Source organism: Megascapheus bottae, chromosome 8 (genome assembly GCF_031878675.1).
Source record: "Megascapheus bottae isolate mThoBot1 chromosome 8, mThoBot2.hap1, whole genome shotgun sequence".
Classification (NCBI taxonomy): Eukaryota; Metazoa; Chordata; class Mammalia; order Rodentia; family Geomyidae; genus Megascapheus; species Megascapheus bottae.
The window spans coordinates 54,156,438-54,176,202 of NC_143516.1; the positions used below are offsets into that span (position 1 = coordinate 54,156,438).

The 19,765-nt window shown below is 41.4% G+C and overlaps 1 protein-coding gene across 1 annotated transcript in view; it reads left to right on the forward strand.

Moving 5' to 3' along the window:
• Window positions 1-16,161, forward strand: part of Rragd (Ras related GTP binding D) — a 37,394-nt gene extending 21,233 nt beyond the window's left edge. The window contains exons 4-7 of the mRNA XM_090338435.1: window positions 767-881; window positions 2,735-2,877; window positions 11,329-11,477; window positions 14,443-16,161. Of these exons, the coding sequence (XP_090194561.1) occupies window positions 767-881; window positions 2,735-2,877; window positions 11,329-11,477; window positions 14,443-14,594 (559 nt within the window). The 3' untranslated portion in view covers window positions 14,595-16,161. The remainder of the gene's footprint in view (window positions 1-766; window positions 882-2,734; window positions 2,878-11,328; window positions 11,478-14,442) is intronic.
• Window positions 16,162-19,765: the final 3,604 nt, after the last annotated feature.

Here is a 19,765-nt window from a genome sequence, read left to right on the forward strand (position 1 = left end):
AGCATAAAAAAATAATGAAAACAAACAAATAAATAATGGACCAATTGCCAGGTCCTGGTGGCTTATGCCTGTAATCCTAGCTACCCAGGAAACTGAGATTTGAATACCGCAGTTTGTATCTAGCCCTTGCAGGAAAGTCCATGAGACTCTTATCTCTAATTAACCCCCACTTTCTCCCCAAAATCCAGAAGTAGAACTGTGGTTCAAGTAGTGAAGAGGTAGCCCTTTGAACAAAAAGCCCAGTGACCATGCTCAGGCCCCAAGATTGGCACAAAAACAAAAACCTGATCCATCTAATCCAGGAAATCAATTAATATTGAAGTTTATTTATGACTCTGTTGTCATAAATAAAAGAGTCATCTGAAAACACACAGATAAAAATACACATAGAGGTAAGTTTGTCTATTACTTGTGGATTAACATATGCATCATTCATTTTGTAAACTGGAAAATGAAAAACAATTTAGTTCATCCATTTTAATAATTTAGCTACTGTGAACTGGCCTGGAGGCTGCCATAAAGTGTGGGTTGTTTGCAGACTGAGGAAGCTGGCTTGTGCAGCTGGTCAGTTGAAGGCAAGAATGAGTCTAGCTCTAGCATTTGAGGAGTGAGGAGGAATGAGGAGTTAAGACACACTGGGTTTTTCCCAAGGTCACGTTAGTTCTGGAGCAGGCTGGATTGCATGTGTAAGGACTGAAGGGAGACAATACAACCCAAGAAACCTCAGCTGTAGGCCAATGGGATAAAATATTATCTTCTCTTCCAGCTTTTATCTGACAAGCATATATGATCACTCAATATTTGAAGCATTTAGCAAAGTGGTTCAAAAACTGATTCCACAACTCCCAACACTGGAGAATTTGCTCAACATCTTTATCTCAGTAAGTAAATAATTTCCTGTTGACAGTCACTTGCAAAAGTGAAAAGTCTAGTTTCTGCTTGCTCTTATAGAATTTCAGTGTCATTTAAGTACTACTTTTGAAGATTACACTTATTTTAGATCCTTTAAAAATTAACTTCATTGCAGGGCACCAGTGGCTCATGCCTGTAATCCTAGCTACTTAGGAGGATGAGAGCTGAGGATTGCAATTCAAAGCCAGCCTGGGCACAAAAGACCATGAGATTCTTATCTGTAATTAACCACCAGAAACCCAGAAGTGGTGCTGTGGCTCAGGTGGTAGAGCACTAGCCTTGAGCTGAAGAGCTCAGGAACAGAGCCTGGGCCTAGGGTTTAAGCCCCATCACTGACCCCCCCCAAAAAAAAATTAACTCTGTAAACATGGTCTAAACAAAGTGTTTATTCTTATTGTAGGCAATCATTAGTATTAATAAAATTTACCAGAAGAAAATGTCCTTGGTTTATGTCTGTGATCTTAGCTACTCAGATGTCTGAGACGGAAGATCATAGGTCAAAGCCAGCCTGAGCAGAAAAGTCAATGAAACTCTTTTCTCCAGTTGACTTGCAAAAAGCTAGGAGTAAAAAGTAAATATAGAAGTTTCCTATGACCCAGCCATACCACTGTTGGGTATCTACCCAGATCAGTACAAGTCAAGATACAGTAAAGACATTTGTATACCCATGTTCATTGCTGCACTATTCACAATACCCAAGTTATAGAAATAGGCTAGATGCCCTACAATAGATGGGCAGATGAAAAAAAATGTGGCACCTATACATGACGGAATTTTACTCATTCATAAGAAAGAATATGTCACTTGTAGGGAAATGGCTGGACCTACAACAAATCACCTTAAGTGAGGTAAAGCTAAGCTCAGAAAGACAAGCAGCCCATTTTTTTTTTCTCACAAGTGGAAGCAGCTCTAATTGGACATGATAACTTACATAGGACTCAAGAGGCATTCACACACAAACCATGAGACTAAAGAAGGTACTCAAAGGCTCAACTCCACTGAACTTAAAATACTATTTAATCAAAGCACATTCCAGGAAATGGAGTCATGGGTTTTGTTGATGGTGATTGTAGAGGTGTTATTTGATTTTGCTTCTGTGTTTTGTTTGTTTGATGCTTTTTATCTTTTGGGGGGATAAACAGGGCACAGAAGTGGAGGCAGGAAAGTGAACAAATGCAGTCATGGTACTCAGTAGACACTGTGTGAAAAATGAACTGTGGACTTGTGGGCAAGGATGGGAGGGGGAGAATGGGGGAAAAGCAAAGAAACAGATGACATCGTCCAAAAAGAATTGTACTCATTTCCTGACTTATGAGATGTTAACGTCTCTGTATAATATTAATAATATCAATCAAATTATATATGAGATCTGAAGATTGAGGTTTAAGAGACTGTAGCTGAAGTGGTAGAGTACCAGCCTTAAGCAAGAAAGAAAAACCTAAGTGCCTTGAGTTCAAGCCCTAATACTAGCACATGCACAAAAGCTCATGACAATGTAGTTTAAATTGCAATAAAATGGTACAACTCCAAGTTCTTAATAGTTTAATTTCTGCTTATTCACATTTGACAGTAGGAAAAGCATTGTCATTTTGTGATTTAATTCTTTTCATCATAAAAACTAGCTCCTATTGATTGTACAGATTAATGGCTTTTACTGTGGCCTTTTATTATTGCTGTTGTAAGCCCTGTCCCTCCTCCCGACTTTGATCACCCCTTCCATCCTCCCAAGACTACCTGCTCCGGTTGTTGGATGGCATGCTATTTGATGTAACCAAAATATGGTCTGAAGTCAGCTACGGCAGTGTTCCTCTTTTTGTTTCAGAATTCTGGAATTGAAAAGGCCTTTCTGTTTGATGTGGTCAGTAAAATATACATCGCCACGGATAGCACTCCTGTAGACATGCAGACCTACGAGCTGTGCTGTGACATGATTGACGTGGTCATTGACATCTCCTGTATCTACGGGTGAGCAAAAATAACTTTTAAGGCATTTTTGTGTTTATTGATTTGATGGTAATACTTTTGCACGGACGTGTATATTCATCTATTTAATTTGGCAGTGCTGAGGTTTGAACACAGGTCCTGTCGTTTGCTAGTCAGGCACTTTGATGGCCATGCCTTTCTTTGTGGCCTTGCCTTCCCTTCCCTCCCCTCCCCTCCCCTCCCCTTCCCTCTCCTTCTCTTCCCTTCTCTTCCCTTCCCTTCCCTTTCCTTGTTTCCTTCTGTTTTTTGTCAGTAATAGAGCTTGAACTCAGGGCTTACATGCTGTTTCTAAGCTTCTCTGCTCATGGCTAGCACTCTTATCACTTTGAGCCACAGCTCCATTTCTGGTTTTCTGATGATTAATTGAATATAAAAGTGTCAAGTGATTTCCTGCCTAGGCTGGCTTTGAACCTTGATCTTCTGATCTCAGCCTCCTTGAATAGCTAGGATTATAGATGTGAGCCACCATTGCTGGGCTGTGTTGGTTACTTTTGAATTTGAGGCTTTCCTCTCTAAACTGACACTCTGGGTGGTGATCTACCTATTTTCAGATTTCCATTGTAGCTGGAATAAACAGGAGTTTTCCAGCACACCCAGCCTCTTCCAGTGGTATATAGAGTCTTGTAGACTTTTCTGACCAGATTGGTCTTGAGTCTTTATCCTCCCAATGTCAACATCCTAAGTACTAGAATTACAGGTGTGAGCCCACAGCACCTGGCTAATACTATTTTTTTTTTGCCAATCCTGGGCTTGAGCTCAGGGCCTGAGCACTGTCTTTTGGACTTTCTCAAGACTAGAGCTCTACCACTTGAGCCTCAGCACCACTTTCAGCTTTTTTTTCTATGTATGTGGTACCGAGGAATTGAACCTGGGTCTTCGTGCATGCTAGACAAGCACTCTACCACTAGGCCAAACTCCCAGCCCCCAGTACTATTTTTTTTTAAAAAAGGACAGAAATTTATTAGTATAACATAAAATATGCAGTAATAGGAACAAATAGTGAGCCTGGGAGCATGGTACTAACTTCACTGCATACATTATATAATTTAATTCTCTATTATTCTGGGAGGTAGAAGCTACTATACTATGTTAACTGATGAGGATAAGTTTCTAACTGCTACTTAACATTTTCAGTAAGGGGCAGAATTAGAATTTGAACTTGGGCCTAAATCCTGAGTCTCTGCTGAAAAAACCTATCATCATATTGTATATCTTTTTGAGATATGAATAGATAGAGATTTGAACCCTCAAGAAACATCTCACTAACATTTCTACTATCTTGTTTGTTATAAAAATAATTGTTGATGGGCTGGGAGTTTGGCCGAGTGGTTAAAGTGCTTGCCTAGCATGCATACAGACCCAGGTTCGATTCCTCAGTACCACATATATAGAAAAAAGCCAGAAGTGGTGCTGAGGCTCAAGTGGTAGAGCTCTAGCCTTGAGAAAGTCCAAGGACAGTGCTCAGGCCCTGAGCTCAAGCCCAGGACTGGCAAAAAAAAAAAAAAAAAAAAACTGCTGAGCTTTACAATTTTTTTAATTGTGCCAGTCTAGGTATGGGCTTGAACTCAGGGCCTGGGTGCTATATCTCTAACTTTTTTTTGTTCAAGGCTGGTGGTCTACCACTCGAGCCACAGCATAACATTCACCTTTTGGGATGCTTAATTGGAGATAAGAGTCTCATGGATTCTCCTGCCTGGGTTGGCTTTGAATTTCAGTCCTCAGATCTCAGCCTCCTGTATAGCTAAGATTATATTCTCCAGTACTATCAAAAACAGCAACAAAAATTACAAATGAAGGAGAAAAACTTGACTGTGTTACTGCAACCTGAAACAATCTCATACAATTAGGAATATGCTGAACAAGTATCATGCAGAGTATGAACTAGTTATCTACTGAACACAGGGCATTCATTGCTGTCTGCTTACACTGGACTTTGCATTGTCTTCCTGTCCTACAGGTCAAGTTCATCTTCCTCTTATTCACTGCCTGACTCTACAACAAAGTTTGAGAAATGCTGCACTCAGCTTTACACTCTGTCTCCTGTGTTGACGTGAAACTCTCAAACTTACCACTTTCCCCCACTGATAAATCTTTTGCTGTCTTAGTTATGTTTTCTGTTAACTCTGTGTCACATACACACACACACATGCACACACACACACACACATTTTCACTATAGTTAAATTGTACTTTCTTTATTGAGATTTGTATTTATGTATTTATTTTTGTGCCAGTACTGGGATTTGAACCCAGGTACTGTCTCTTAGCTTTCTTACTCAGGGCTATCACTCTACCACTTGAATCACATCTCTACTTCCAGTTGTTGTTGTTGTTGTTGTTGTTGTTTTAGTGGTCAATTAGAAACAAGAGTCTCTTGGCTTTCCTGCCTGGGTTGGTTTCTAACCTCAATCCTCAGATCTTAGCCTTCTGAGTAGCTATGATTATAGGCATGAGCCAGTGGTGCTTGGCTTTATTGGTATTTTTAAGTGCTTCACAAACACTTGATTTTTTCCTGCAGCAGTCTATTATTTTTAAGCCCCAAGGGCATGACCTTGGAATAGCTGAATGGAAGCTGAATGCCTGATTACAATCTAGACTGCTGTGGTAATCAGGCTCAGAGTATAGCACGATTAATCTGGCACATATTTCATGATACACAGGAATATTATTGTGCCATATGGTAATTAGAAATAAGTGGCGAGTTGTTCACGTGAATGATGTTAATCAGAGTTACTTTGCCCAGCTTAAACAAACATGGGGAGAGAAGAGCAGGCTCGGGGAGGCTGGGCTCTGCAGCAGATTGTTTTTCTGGGCCTGGGGGAGTCCCAGAGAGCCCACAGCATCCATGGGCAACAGTGGTTCTGGACTGGTATAGCTAGTTAACCACAGGCTGGCCCCTCCCAGCAGCCAGGAAATGGTCATCCTGCCACTGAAGTTCATGCTCCCTTGTCCTACTGCTTGGGAGAACCCACAGGGCTTACGGGGTCACTATCTGCTACCCCAGGAGTCTGTTAGCTGAGGTTCTGGGTAGAAGGCAGTTCTCAGCACTACACAACAGTCGCTGTGAGTACATTACTTCTTGACCCATTGTTACCTCTTCCCATGTTTTTCTCCCACTTCCCCCCCCCCCTGCATTGTGTTTTTTTTTTTAAGACTGGCTTTGAACTTTGATCCTCAGATCTCAGCTTCTTGAGTAGCGAGGATTAAAGGTGGGAGCCACTGCACTCAGCATTTATGTGTTTTTATAACTTAAAAGTGACTTTTGAAATAAAACAGTTGTACAACCAAGCCAATTTCTACTTTTTTTTTCTTTCTTGGGTAATTTTTCTCATTTGTTTGATGTTTTGCTTTCAGAACTTTTTATTTTTTGATTGTTAGAGTAATATATAGTTATTATACAAAACACATAAGAGTATTAAAAAGAAGCCAAATGTTAATGGCTCATACATGCCTGGAATTTAAGCTACTAAGAAGGTTGGAACCTATAGGATTGAGGTTTGAAGTTAACCTGGGCAGAAAAGTCTGAAAGACTTTATCTTTAGTTAACCAGCAAAAAACTAGACTAGAGATGTGGCTTGAACAGTAGAGTACCAGCAGAGCAAGAAAACTGAGTAAGCATAACACCATGAGTTCAAGCCTCAATATTGCCCAAAATAAACGCAGTTTGTCCAGATGGGGTGGGGGAATACAAGGCATCAGTGGTCTGATGTTTGTCTAGCATACTGAGGACCTGGTATTTGATTCTGAGCACCATCCTTCACCCCCACCCCCATACCCTCCCACACCCCCAATCTCTCCACCCACTGTTTACATTTGAATATATTTTTCCTTCCTTCCTTCCTTCCTTCCTTCCTTCCTTCCTTCCTTCCTTCCTTCCTTCCTTCCTTCCTTCCTCCCTTCCTCCCTCCCTCCTTCCCTCCCTTTTTTCTTCCATCCATCCCTCCCTCCCTCTCTCCTTCCCTCCCTCCCCCCTCTATTCTTTCCTTCCTTCCTCCCCTCCCTCCCTTTTATCTTCCATCCCTCCTTCCCTCCCTCTTCCTCCATTCTTTCCTTCCTTCCTTCCCTCTTCTCTCTCCCTCTCCCTCCCTCCTTTCTTCCCTCCCTCCCTCCCTCCCTCCCTCTCTCTCTCTCTCTCTCTCTCCCCCTTCTCTCTCCGTCCCTCCCTCCCTCCCTTCCTTCCTTCCTTTCCTCCCTCCCTCCCTCCCTCCCTCCTTCCCTTCCTCCCTCTCTCCCTTTTTTCTTCCCTCCCTCCCTCCCTCCTTCCCTCCCTCCCCCCCTCCATTCTTTCCTTCCTTCCTTCCTTCCCTCCTCTCCCTCTTCCTCCCTCTTTTCTTCCCTCTCCCTCCCTCTCTTCCTCCCTCCTTTCCTTCCTTTTTCTTGTTGGTCCTGGGACTTGTACTCAGAGCCTGGGTACTGTCCCTGAGCTTTTGTGTTCAAGGCTAGCATTCTACCATTTGAACTACAGCTCCATTTCCAGCTTTTTTTTTTCCTTTGGCCAGTCCTAGGCCAAAGCCTGAGCACTGTCCTTGGAGTTTCTCAAGGCTAGAGCTCTACCACGTGAGCCTCAGCACCACTTCCGGCTTTTTTCTATGTATGTGGTACCGAGGAATCGAACCTGGGTCTTCGTGCATGCTAGGCAAGCACTTTAACCTCTAGGCCAAACTCCCGGCCCCATTCCAGCTTTTTAAGAGTTAATTGGAAAGACGAGTTTCATGGACTTTCCTGCCTGGGCTGGCTTTGAACTGTGCAAGCCTCCTGAGTAATTAGAATTATAGGCATGAGCCACAGGTCCCTGACTTTTTTTTTCTAATTTTTAATGTAGATTTTAGGATGAGATCACTTATAATTTTTAATCCTTTTTTTGTTCTAACAATTTTCCTGTTATCAGATGATGTTTATTAATAGATCTAATGTTTGATATATATTGCATTGACTTAAAATTTTTCAATATAACTTATATGATTGGGTAAAATATTCTGAATGTATTAGCTATTTGTTCTCAGAGCATTACTTACAAGCAAGAGAAATTCAGCCCTAAAAATTAGTGGCTAAAGCTGGGCACTGATGACTCACACCTGTAGTCCTAGTTACTCAGGAGACTAAGATCTGTGAATTTCAGTTCAAAGCCAGCCCAGGCAGGAAATGCCAGACTCTTACCTTCAATTAACCAGCAAAAAGCAGGAAATGGAGCTGTGACTCAGAGAGTGGCAGAGCACCAGTCAGGGACGGTGCTCAGGCCCTGAGTGGAAGCCCCAGAACCAACACCGTGCTCCTACCCAACAACAGCTAAAATATTTCCTTTAAACTACATTTCAGTGGATGGACCTGGAACAAATCATGTTAAGTGAAGTAAGCCATGCGTACAGAGACAGAATGCATGTGCTTCTGCTCATGTGCAGAAGCTAGATCTAAAATACACCGGGCCATAAATGATACAGGACTCTAGGCATTCATACACAGTGAGACCAAAGGAGGACATTCTTAGGAGAGGAATGTAAAGGGGCAATGCCTATATGCATAGGATCATGTAAAACAGGAAATGGAAACAAGTTTTTTTTCTGGATTGTCTTTGTTTCGTTTGTTCATTTTTTCTGTCTTTGGAAGGGGAAGGGGGGCACAGAAATGAAGGCACAAAGGGTGAACAAATATGGCACTGGTATTCATCAGACACTACATTAAAGTCAGCTATAGAACTTGTGGGTGGGGATGGAAGGGAAAATTAGAGAGTGCAAGGGAAAGGGGAAACATCCAGAAAGAAATGTATTCATTACCTGCCTTATGTAACCATCACAATAATAATAACTAAATTAGAAAAATCTCAGGCTTTTCATTAAGTCAGGCTTGTCACTCTATTCTTCATCCATTTAAAAAACTGAAGCATTGCCAGGTACCAGTGGCTCATGCTTGTAATCCTAGCTACTCTGGAGGCTGAGATCTAAGGATTGGAGCCAGCCTGGGCAGACAAATCCAAGAAACACTTCTCTCTAATTAGCTAGTAAAATACTGAAAGCTGAGGTGTGCCTCAAATGGTACAGCACCAGCCAGCTGCCTTGGGCAACAAAGCTAAGTAAGAGTGTAAGGCCCTGAGTTCAAGCTCCAGTACCTACACACACACACACACACACACACACACACACACACACAGGACTAAAGCATTAAGTTAGATACTACTGAGGTCTAGGGTCTAGATTTGAGATCCTGGTTCTACTTCTGTCATCAGCTTTGCTTACAACTCAGCTTAAGGTGACCCAAAATTTTACCTAGACTCAATATCCTCAGTATCCAGCTTGGTGAATATTTCCACTAGAGAGAGGATAACCATGGTCAGAATGGAGAATGGTGGCTGTCACCTAATGTTCAATAAATACTCACTGTCAAGTAAAATTACTAAGGTTTAGCACAATTCTAGTTAGGTCATTATTGATAATTATTCATAAATTTGGAAAGTAAATGTACATTAGGAAATTCTTGTAGTTTCAGATAAGGAGAGAAGGATAGTCACAGATCCTTTGTAAGGAAAGGATTCCTAACTGGCTGTACCAGTGACTTTGGTACCAGTTTGTACCAGTTTAGGCTATAATATTAGCTAATAAAGCCAGGTGCTGATGGCTCATGCCTGTAATCCTAACTACTCAGGAGGCTGAGATCTGAGGATTATTGTTTGAAGTCCCTGTGAGACTCTTACTTCCAATTAACTACTCAAAAACCAGAAGTGGAGCTGTGGCTCAAGATGGTAGAGTGCTAGCCTCGAGCAAAACAACTCAGGGACAGCACCCAGGCCCTGAGTTCAAGCCTAGTGACTGACACCCTCCCCCCCAAAAAAATTAGCTATCAGTTACTGCACATTTCATAGACTCAGTTTTTTGCTCAGTGCTGTGTTATGTTACTTAATTTGTGTGTGTGTGTGTGTGTGTGTGTGTGTGTGTGTGTGTGTGTGTGTGTATGATTATGTGTATGTGTGTGTTCATGAGCTTCGACTTAAAGTCAGCACCTGGGCATTATCCTTTAGCTGTTTTGCTCTACCACTTAAGCCACACCTCTACTTCTGGCTGTCTGCTGGTTAATTGGAGATAAGTTTCCTAGTTTTGTCTGCCTGAGCTGGCTTCATTCCTTGATCCTTATATCTCAGTCTCCTGAAACGCTAAGATTATAGGCATGAACCATTGGTGCCCTATCATTTTTGTGTTTTTGCTGAGATATTTGTAAGTTGCTCCCTTCTTGACTCTTTGCCTCTGGGTCCTTGAACATCTGTTAGCAACAAGCACATTCCTTATAGAATCATAGTCTTATCTATCAGAGCTAGCATATTTAGCATGGCTATATTATTGTAGATTATATATAGGCAAATTATATTCAAATTTTATTGATAAGCCTAATTATATTTTAAATTTTATTATGTATTTCTTATCTATTTTTATTTTTTACAATGCTGGACTCAGAGTCTTGTGTATACTGGGCAAACACTCAACCATTGAACGAGACCCCTAGCCTTCCAATTCAGTATACAACTAACTCTTTTTTCCCTGGATCAGGGTCCTGTCTCCAGACTCCAGTGTGGAAGCTTTTGAGTTCTTTTTTTTTTTTTTTGCCAGTCTTGGGCTTGAGCTCAGGGCCTGAGCACTGTCCTTGGACTTTCTTAAGGCTAGAGCTCTACCACTTGAGCCTCAGCACCACTTCCAGCTTTTTTCTATGTATGTGGTACCAAGGAATCGAACCCTGGTCTTCATGCATGCTAGGCAAGCACTTTAACCATTAGGCCAAACTCCCGGCCCGAGTTCTTCCTTTTTAAAAAATATTTTTGTTTTATTTTATTTTATTTTTGTATCTGACTGTGCTCTTGGCACCCTGACTGTTCTACCAGGGGAAAAAAAAGCCTTGTTGCGGAACAGGAGGATAGTTCACCCCCATTCCTGACCTGTGTTTCTCAGGGGCCTCCACAGTGGCCTAGCTCCTACTCTCTAAAAAAATGGACCATGGAGAGTGTGAGTGTGTGTGTGTGTCTCTGCCTGTGTCTGCCTGCCTGCCTGCCTGCCTGCCTGTCTGTCTGTCTGTATATCTGTCTGTCTGTCTGTATATCTGTGTATCCTAAGGCTTGAACTCGGAGCCTGGTTCAAGGCTGGTGCTCTATCAGCTGAGCTGGTGGTTCATTAAAGATGAGTCTCATGGACTTTGCTGCTCAGGCTGGCTTCAAAGCACAATCCTCAGATCTCTGAGCTTCGTGTGTAGTTAGGATTATAGGTGTGAGCCACGGGCACCAGATAATTGTACATTATTGTGGCTGTTACTGAGATCTTTAGCTGAAAACAATGCAGATATAAATAACGTATGATTAAAATGATCATTCTTCATGTTAAAGCTGGTATCTATCACTAGGGTACAATTTCTAGTTCTTTCTCCATGATTAAATACATTTTGGTTTCTGTCCCTATTTAGTCTCAAAGAAGATGGAGCAGGAACCCCCTATGACAAGGAGTCAACAGCCATTATAAAGCTAAATAATACAACAGTTCTTTATTTAAAAGAGGTCACAAAGTTCCTGGCTCTTGTTTGCTTTGTCAGAGAGGAAAGCTTTGAAAGAAAAGGTAAATGTTTTTTGTTTTTTTTTCCAGGGGGTGTAATTTTAGAGAATCATTTTAATGCATTCTGCCTTTGTTGTGGTTGTTTAATGACATGCCCTAAAAGTTTCCAGACTCTAGTCACAGGCTTCTGTCTTGATTGGTAGGCCTGCAGCAGGCCTGACATGCAGGGTTTCTGTGCCAGTGAACCTGCTGGCTCCCACTGGCGCCCTCTGGTGATGACCAAATGGAACCAACCCCTACCAGATCATCTGACAAGGTGAATCCAGTTGTGCCAATTGCTAGGCTGTCTTTGAGCAGGGAGAGAGAGGTCTCCTCTGCCTACATTGAGGGTGAAGGCTCATCTCCTGTTCCATACTTCTAGAAGGTCAAAGACTCCTTACATTAGAGGTAGATGGTATTTGACTTCTCACACTTAAAGGCTTCCAAACCATAGAGATTATGTCATGATTCCAAAAAAGGGAAGACATATATTTAGTAACAATCACTGAATGTCCTTTTAGGAGCAAATTCATTTTTATTTTTGAATCAAAGCAATGAGCCTGAATTCTACACTGAGAAATGTAAGCTTACCAATGTTTTTGTTGGTCATGGGGCTTGAAATCAGGGCCTGGGCTTTTGTCCCTGAGTTTACTTTGAGCTATGCCATTTCCAGTTTTTTGGAGATTAATTGGAGGTAAGAGTCTTATGGACTTTCCTGCCTAGGCTGGCTTTGAACTGCGATCCTCAGATCTCAGTGTCCTGAGTAGCTAGGATTATGGACATGAGCCACCATTGCCTAGCCTGGAATGTTCTCAGCATGCAGCAGGAGTTGAACCTGGGTGCTGTCCTTGAGCTTGTTCGCTTTACCTCTTGAGCCAGAGCTCTACTTATGGCTTTTTTTTTTTTTGGGTAGTTTAATGGGGACTTTACTGCCTGCTCTGGCTTTGAACTACAGTTCTCAGCTCTCAACCTCCCGGGTAGCTACAATCATAATCATGAGCCTCCTGTGCTTGACTACTTCATTGCCAGAAAGTTCCACAGTGTTTCTGATACCTTGTATTCAGATTCCTACTAAATAAGATTATTTAGTTTTTTTGTGTGTGTCAGTCCTAGGGCTTGAACTCAGTGCCTGGATACTGTTCTGAGCACTCTGCCACTTGAGTCACAGCATCACTTCTGGCTTTTTCTGTGGATGTGGTACTGAGGAGTCAAACCCAGGGCTTCGTGCATTCTAGGCAAGCACTCTACCACTGGGCCACACTACTGGCCTTCATTGCTCTTTTTTTGCCACTTTCCCACCCATTGCTTTGTTGACCTTTTCCTGAAGAAATGGTTTTACTGCCCTGTGGGTCACCAACTTGGCTGAAGCAGCAGAGGGCGCCACAGAGATGTCTTCCTATAGCAGAGGGTGGAGGGGAGGCAATTGTGCTTTCTCTAGGGCCCTTGCCTTGCCTTGTATCAGAATTTTGGAGACTTTTATCTTAGGCTTAAATCCCAATTCTTTCTCTGGACCGGGCTTGAAAGCATTACTGGGCCAGTTAATTTAAAGATGGAAAATAGAAGCAACTGCCTTATCCTAGTTGATGTAAGGAAAATTTGCCCTTAGCTCTTTTAAAAGGGAATAATGAATCAAGATTCTGGATTACCTTATTTATTTTTATTTATTTCTGTGGTACTCATATGCCTCTGAAAACACAAGAAGATAGTCACTCACAATTTCTCCACTTAAAATTTACTTAGGGGCTGGGAGTTTGGTCTAACCTGAAGGCCCAGGTTAGATACACAGAAAAAGCCAGAAGTGGTGCTCTGGCTCAAGTGGTAGAGCTCGAGCCTTGAAAAGCCCAAAGACAATGCTTGGACCCTGAGTTCAAGACTCAAGACTGGAAAAAAAATTTTTTAACTTAATATTGCAAAACTGATTGATGAGGTTTGACCACTGGTGGTTGGATTCTTGAGTTTGGAGTTGACATAAAGTGTTTAAGAATCAGAGACTTTAGATTCCAGGGTTTATGAGGGTAGTTTAAATGTATAAGAGATATTTAGAACTTTGCCATACTCCCAAGTCAGGATCTGCTTCCCCTCAAGAGTGATGCCTTCTGCCAGGGACATTTTTCATTAAAGATTTACTTACTTTTTGCATGAGTGTATATGTGAATGCAAACCAATACCAGAGCTTAAATTCAGGGCCTCATGCTATTGCTTAGCTTTTTCGCTCAAGGCTAGGGCTATACCATTTAAGCCCAGTGCTACTTCTAGCTTTTGCCTTGTAAATCGGAGATAAGACTTTCAGGGATTTTTTTCTGCCCTGGCTCGTTTCGAACCACAGTTCTCAGATCCCAGCTTATTGAAATGCTAGGATTATAGGCATGATCCACCAGCACCTAGTTTATCCTTAACTTTTGATGCAGTATCTTGCTATGCAGCCCAGGCTGGCCTGGAACTTGAATTCTCTCTGGCTCCTAAGTGCTGGGATTACAAGTGTGCATCACCATGGTCAGCTGACTTTATCTTCAGTGTAAATTAATCTTTAAAGGTAGGGGCTGGGAATGTGGCTTAGTGGTAGAGTGCTTGCCTAGCATGCATGAAGCCCTGGGTTCAATTCCTCAGTACTACAGAAACACAAAAGGTCAGAAGTGGTGCTGTGGCTCAAGTGGTAGAGTGCTACCCTTGAGCAAAAAAAAAGCTCAAGGTAGTACCCAGAACTTCCAAAAAAAAAAAAAATTCTGAAAGGTAAAAGTGCTGTACAGGTCAGTGGTCATTCTAATACTTGGGTCACAGAAACTTTTCAGAATGTGATGTGCATTCTAAAAACTTTCTTCAGGAACCACCTACCTTTGTGAGCTTCCAGTAGTTCCATCAGTCTCTGGAGTCCCTCCACAGACTTCTTAAACCCTCTAGGTGGAAGGCTTTTCTTCTACTGCCCCCTACGACTGACATGAAAAGACAAGCTTATTTCCATGTAATATTGACAAAGATTTTTGTTCTCCAGGGCTTATTGACTATAATTTTCATTGCTTCCGGAAGGCCATCCATGAAGTTTTTGAGGTGAGGATGAAAGTAGTAAAATCTCGGAAAGTTCAGAATCGGCTACAGAAAAAGAAAGGAGTCACCCCTAACGGGACCCCACGTGTGCTACTGTAGAGATTTTGGAAGTGTCTTTTGAAATCAGACGTTTTACCCAAGGCTGCTATACAGTATGTCACACAAAAGAAGAGGAAGGAGAGAATGGGACATTTGACATGAATTTGTTGTTAAAAAATAATTACTGCAACTCTCTTAATCTTTTTTTTAAAATAAAGCACTTTGAAGCAAAAACTTGTATAGTAACCATAAAATGAATCCCACCATACCTTCCTGCTACAAATGTAAAGTTTTATGAAGAGTGTGCACACTGCCAGGAACTGTACATATTTTTCACTATTTCATGTTTTTTCCTCATTGAACTGAACTTTGATGACTTTTCTAAGCTCTTTTCTGTACTTGGTGTAAAAGACACAGATACTGTAGTCTGTCCTTATAGTAGTCAAAATCAATCAAAAACCAATGTATTGCTGATGGCTGTTTTTGTCAATTGGAATCTTTGCTAGTAGTTACTAAGCAAATAATTCTCCCCCCTCCCAGTGGAGCTGGAACAGATGGGAGCTAGATAGATGTTCCCAAAGCAATAAGAGCTATGCCCCATTCTAATAGGTATACAGGACTTTATAGACAGATAACAGCACTAAACTCACCTAAAGTTTTCTATCCCTGTGGCTGTGCTTTCCTATGGAATAGCACATACCATACTTTTTACCTTGATACACATCCCTCCACTTACTTTGTACAAGAGGTGATTTCTTTTTGCTAAATTGTTATTCTTTAGAACCCATGGAGCCAGATTTCCAAAATTGTGCCTATCAAAGGTGAGAGATCCAGATGTTGTTGAGACAGGGTTTCTGAGGCTCTTCTGTAACCACTACTTAGGGCTAAAATAACAGCAGAGGCCAAATGGTTTCTCAGATATAGGTGTTGGCCATTGCAGACTCCAGTTCTGTAACTTTTCGCTCCTTCCAATGGCCTGCTGTTATGCTACACTGAAAATCTTTAATCTTTCAGTTTCATGACCATAGTGACTGGGTCATACCACCTATGTCGTACCCTCGCCCCCATGGAGTGACTCTTACTGGCTCCATTTTCCACACGAGTCACCTTTTCATCTGTGCTACTGTGCCTCAAGTCCTCTGCTTATACGTTCCTTAGGACTGACTTCAGTCTGCCACTAGCATGCTGGACAAGACTAAGGAGTCATCTGAAAGTTCACTAACCACAAGTGGGTGGCCAGAAGAGGTAGTGTCATTTGGCATGTATTTATTTCTAGAAGGTTCTTTCACTGTTTTTACCTTAAACTAGCAAGAAAATGGAGAGTCTTAACTCCAGCCCTAAGCCAAACTATTCTCATATATATATATATATATATATATATATATATATATATATATTCATCCCAAAGGGCAGCATTCTGATATGTTTGTGGAACATTAGGGGAAAAAATACATATTTTAAAGTCAGGAGCCTCTTAGGACTATCAAAACTAATTCATGTATAAAGTCCCCATCCACTTTTCTCCTCCCCTTCCCCAAGTCCTTTTCCTTTGGAGATGATAATTGAAATTGAGTTAGCGACTGATTGGGACTTCAGCTTTGAGCCTCTGAGGGATCTGTGCATTTTTTTTTTTTTTTTTTTTTTTTTTTGCCAGTCCTGGGCTTGAGCTCAGGGCGTGAGCACTGTCCTTGGACTTTCTCAAGGCTAGAGCTCTACCACTTGAGCCTCAGCACCATTTCCGGCTTTTTTTTTTTTTCTATGTATGTGGTACCGAGGAATCGAACCCAGGTCTTCATGCATGCTAGGCAAGCACTTTAACCACTAGGCCAAACTCCCGGCCCCATGGATCTGTGCATTTTTAAAGGAAATTTCTAGAAGTCATTAAGGTATCTTAACTCCTTCCCTCATGATTCTCACTCAGAACCCTAGAAGATGGGGGGGGGGGGGAAGCGGCTGTGGGGAAGCAGGGTTCCAGAGTCTTTCCTTCAGTTTACAGAGCTATCTATCACCTGTTGGACTTTTGCCAACAGGCTTGATACATGTGTTATTCATATATATATATATATATATATATATATATACTTTTTTTTTTTTTGCCAGTCCTGGGCTTCAGCTCAGGGCATGAACTTTGTCCATGGGCTTTCTCAAAATCAGAGCTCTACCACTTGAGCCACAGCACCACTTCTGGCATTTTTCTATGTATGTGAGACTGAGGAATTGAACCTGGGTCTTCGTGAATGCTAGGCAAGCACTCTACCACTAGGCTAAACTCCTGGCCCTCTTATATATTTTTTTCTCTTTTTTCATATATTTTTATTGTAATTAATAGAAGGCTTACATGGTATTTGCCAGATAGAAGGTGCATTAATTCACATACATTGATACCCTCTTATATTTTTTTAACAGACATTTCTCTTTGAATAAGAAAATAATGAGTCAAGTTTTGAATAAGATTATTCCTCAAGTTAGAGACACTTGTCTGATAAATTACATATTACCTAATTTTATGTATGTCTACATATATGTATACATATGTGCCTGTACATATGTGTATATATATGTGTGTGTGTGTGTGTGCGTGTGTGTATATATATACACATACACATTATAACCAGGTGGAGCTTCCATTTTTATGCTGGTTATATGATGGGTTTTTGTTAAAATGTGCCTTACAAAGCCTGTTACTTCAAAAGCACATGATTCTTTAGGGGAAAGGCAAAAAAGAATCTTATGACATAGGACAATGCAAGCTGATGGTAGTAAATACACTGCACTCTTTGGCAGCCATGTGCTTACAGAGATTACTGCCTTAGACCCTGTAAGTGTGACTATACCTTAACTAAAGATGTAGGAGGTGGGTCTACGTGTTCAAGTCTAAATTGTGCTACTGGAATGATAAGGTCTTTTGTGTTTTATCTTTGATAGGAGATTAGCTCCCACATGATCAAAATGTATATAAGTCCACATTTCATGTTCAAAATATGGCTGTAAACGGGGAGGCCAAACCCATAGTGACAGCGATCACATTAGAACATGATGACTCAGTTTTAAGAGTTGAGATCTTGACATACAAGTTTCTAGAGCAAAACCATCTTTTGCTTTGAGTCAAGTATGATATGTATATAGAATATGAATCATCATCTTTTATTATTTTCAGTGATGTAGATGAACGTGAATGACCAGTATGGAGTGTTTGTTTATTGAAGGGATAGAAAATTTTAAGGAAAAAAAACTGGTTAACATTCACAAAATGTTATTTTGTGATCATCATGTATTTTGACCTTCAATATAAAATAACTAATATAAAAAAAATCACAGCAAAACTGTTAATATATGGGTTATCTGCCAACTCTTGCTTGAAACATACTTGAGAAAAGTAGCTGAACTGTTATGATTATTAAAGATCACATGCATTCAGTGAGCACATAATTTGTATGATTTGACTGATCCTCAGATCTCAACCTCCTGAGTAGTGAAGATTGTAGATGTTAGGTATAAGTACCTGGGTTTCAAGCCCTTTTTCTTCAGAGTTGGGGTCAGACCACAGACCTCATGCATGCTAGCCAAGTATTCTACCATTGAGCCCATTCTTGCTTTTTTAAACTCTCCCATTTAATTTCTTTTTTTTGAGGCATGCCTATTAGAATCATATAACTGTTATTTCAATAGACTTCAGTATTCATGCGGTGCTATACCTCATCCTTCAGCCAGCTGGCAATCCTTGGTAACACCACATCACCTCCCAGATTCCATTCTGCTGTCCTCACAGGAAATCCGTGAAGATGCTGAATTTAAGAACAACAAAATGTCTATAATAGAATGATTTAGTAATCACAGATACTGGTTGAATACATACAATACACCGAGTACATACATATACCAGGCATCCTCTGAAGAGCATTGACTTTTGTTTTGCCTGTGCTGGGATTTGAACTCTGATCCTTGCACTTTCCCTTAGCTTGTTCAAGGATGATGCTTTACTGCTTGAGCCACATATCTATCTGGCTTTTTGCTTGTTATCTGGAGATAAGAATCTCAAACTGCTGGTGACTCACACCTACAATCCTAGCTACTCAAAGAATAAAAATCTGAGGAGAATGAGATCTGAGGATCATGATTCAAAGCCAGCCTGGACATGAAAATCAGTGAGACATGTTTTTGAGTGGGGGAGGTAAGTTGTGGGGCTTGAACTCTGGGCTTGGACGCTGTCCCTGAGCTCTTCAGCTCAAGGCTAATGCTCTACCACTTAAGCCACAGTGCCACTTCCAGTTTTCTGGTGCTTAATTGAAGAGTCTCACAGATTGTTGTGCCCAGGCTGGCTTTGAACGGCAATCCTCAGAGTTTAGCCTCCTAAGTAGGTAGGATTACAGGTGTGAGCCACTGTGCCCGGCCATGAGACTCTTGGCTCTAATTAACCACCAGAAAACCAGAAGTGGTGCTGTGGCTCAAGTGGTAGAACATTAGCCTTGAGCTGAAGAGCTCAGGGCAGTTCAAGCCCCATGACCAACAAAAAAGAATATTGGACTTTCCTGCCTGTGCTGACTTTGAACTATGATCTTCAGATCTCAGCTCTTGAATATCTAGGCATGAAACACCTGCACCTTGGCTCTGAAGTTTTCTTTCTCTCTCTCTTTCTTTTCTTTCTTTCCAAGCCCTGGGCTTGAACTCAGGGTCTAGGCACTGATCCTGAGTTTCTTTTGCTCAAGGCTAGCACTCTGCCTCTTGAGCTACAGCACCACTTCTAGCTTTTTCTGTTTAGGTGGCACTGAGGAATCGATCCAGGGCTTCATGTATCCTAGGCAAGCATTCTTCCACTAAACCACATTCTCGGCCCTCTGAAGAGCTTTTATATAACTCATTCTAGCTCTGAGAGGTAAACAGAAGAGACAGTTTCCACTAGCTCCTCTCTCAGGGCTTCCTTCTTGCCCAATCTCCTGCTCTGATGCTATGAGTTTGCCCCCTAGGGATCCAGCCAGTCATTCTCAATTCCTGCAAATCTGCCTTCTTACCTCCATCTCTACCATCATCTGTGTTGACCACCATCTCCTGTTAGCTGGATCTCAAAGGCTTCTTCATTCACATCTATATGCGATCAGCCAATCATGTTTCGCACACATGATACAGAAGGCTGTTCTGAATCCACCTTTCTACTCCCTTAATACCCTGCTAGCTCCTACATAATAATCCAAGCCCCAAGAGTATTGACAATTTTGTCTCCCTAGTCCTACCAG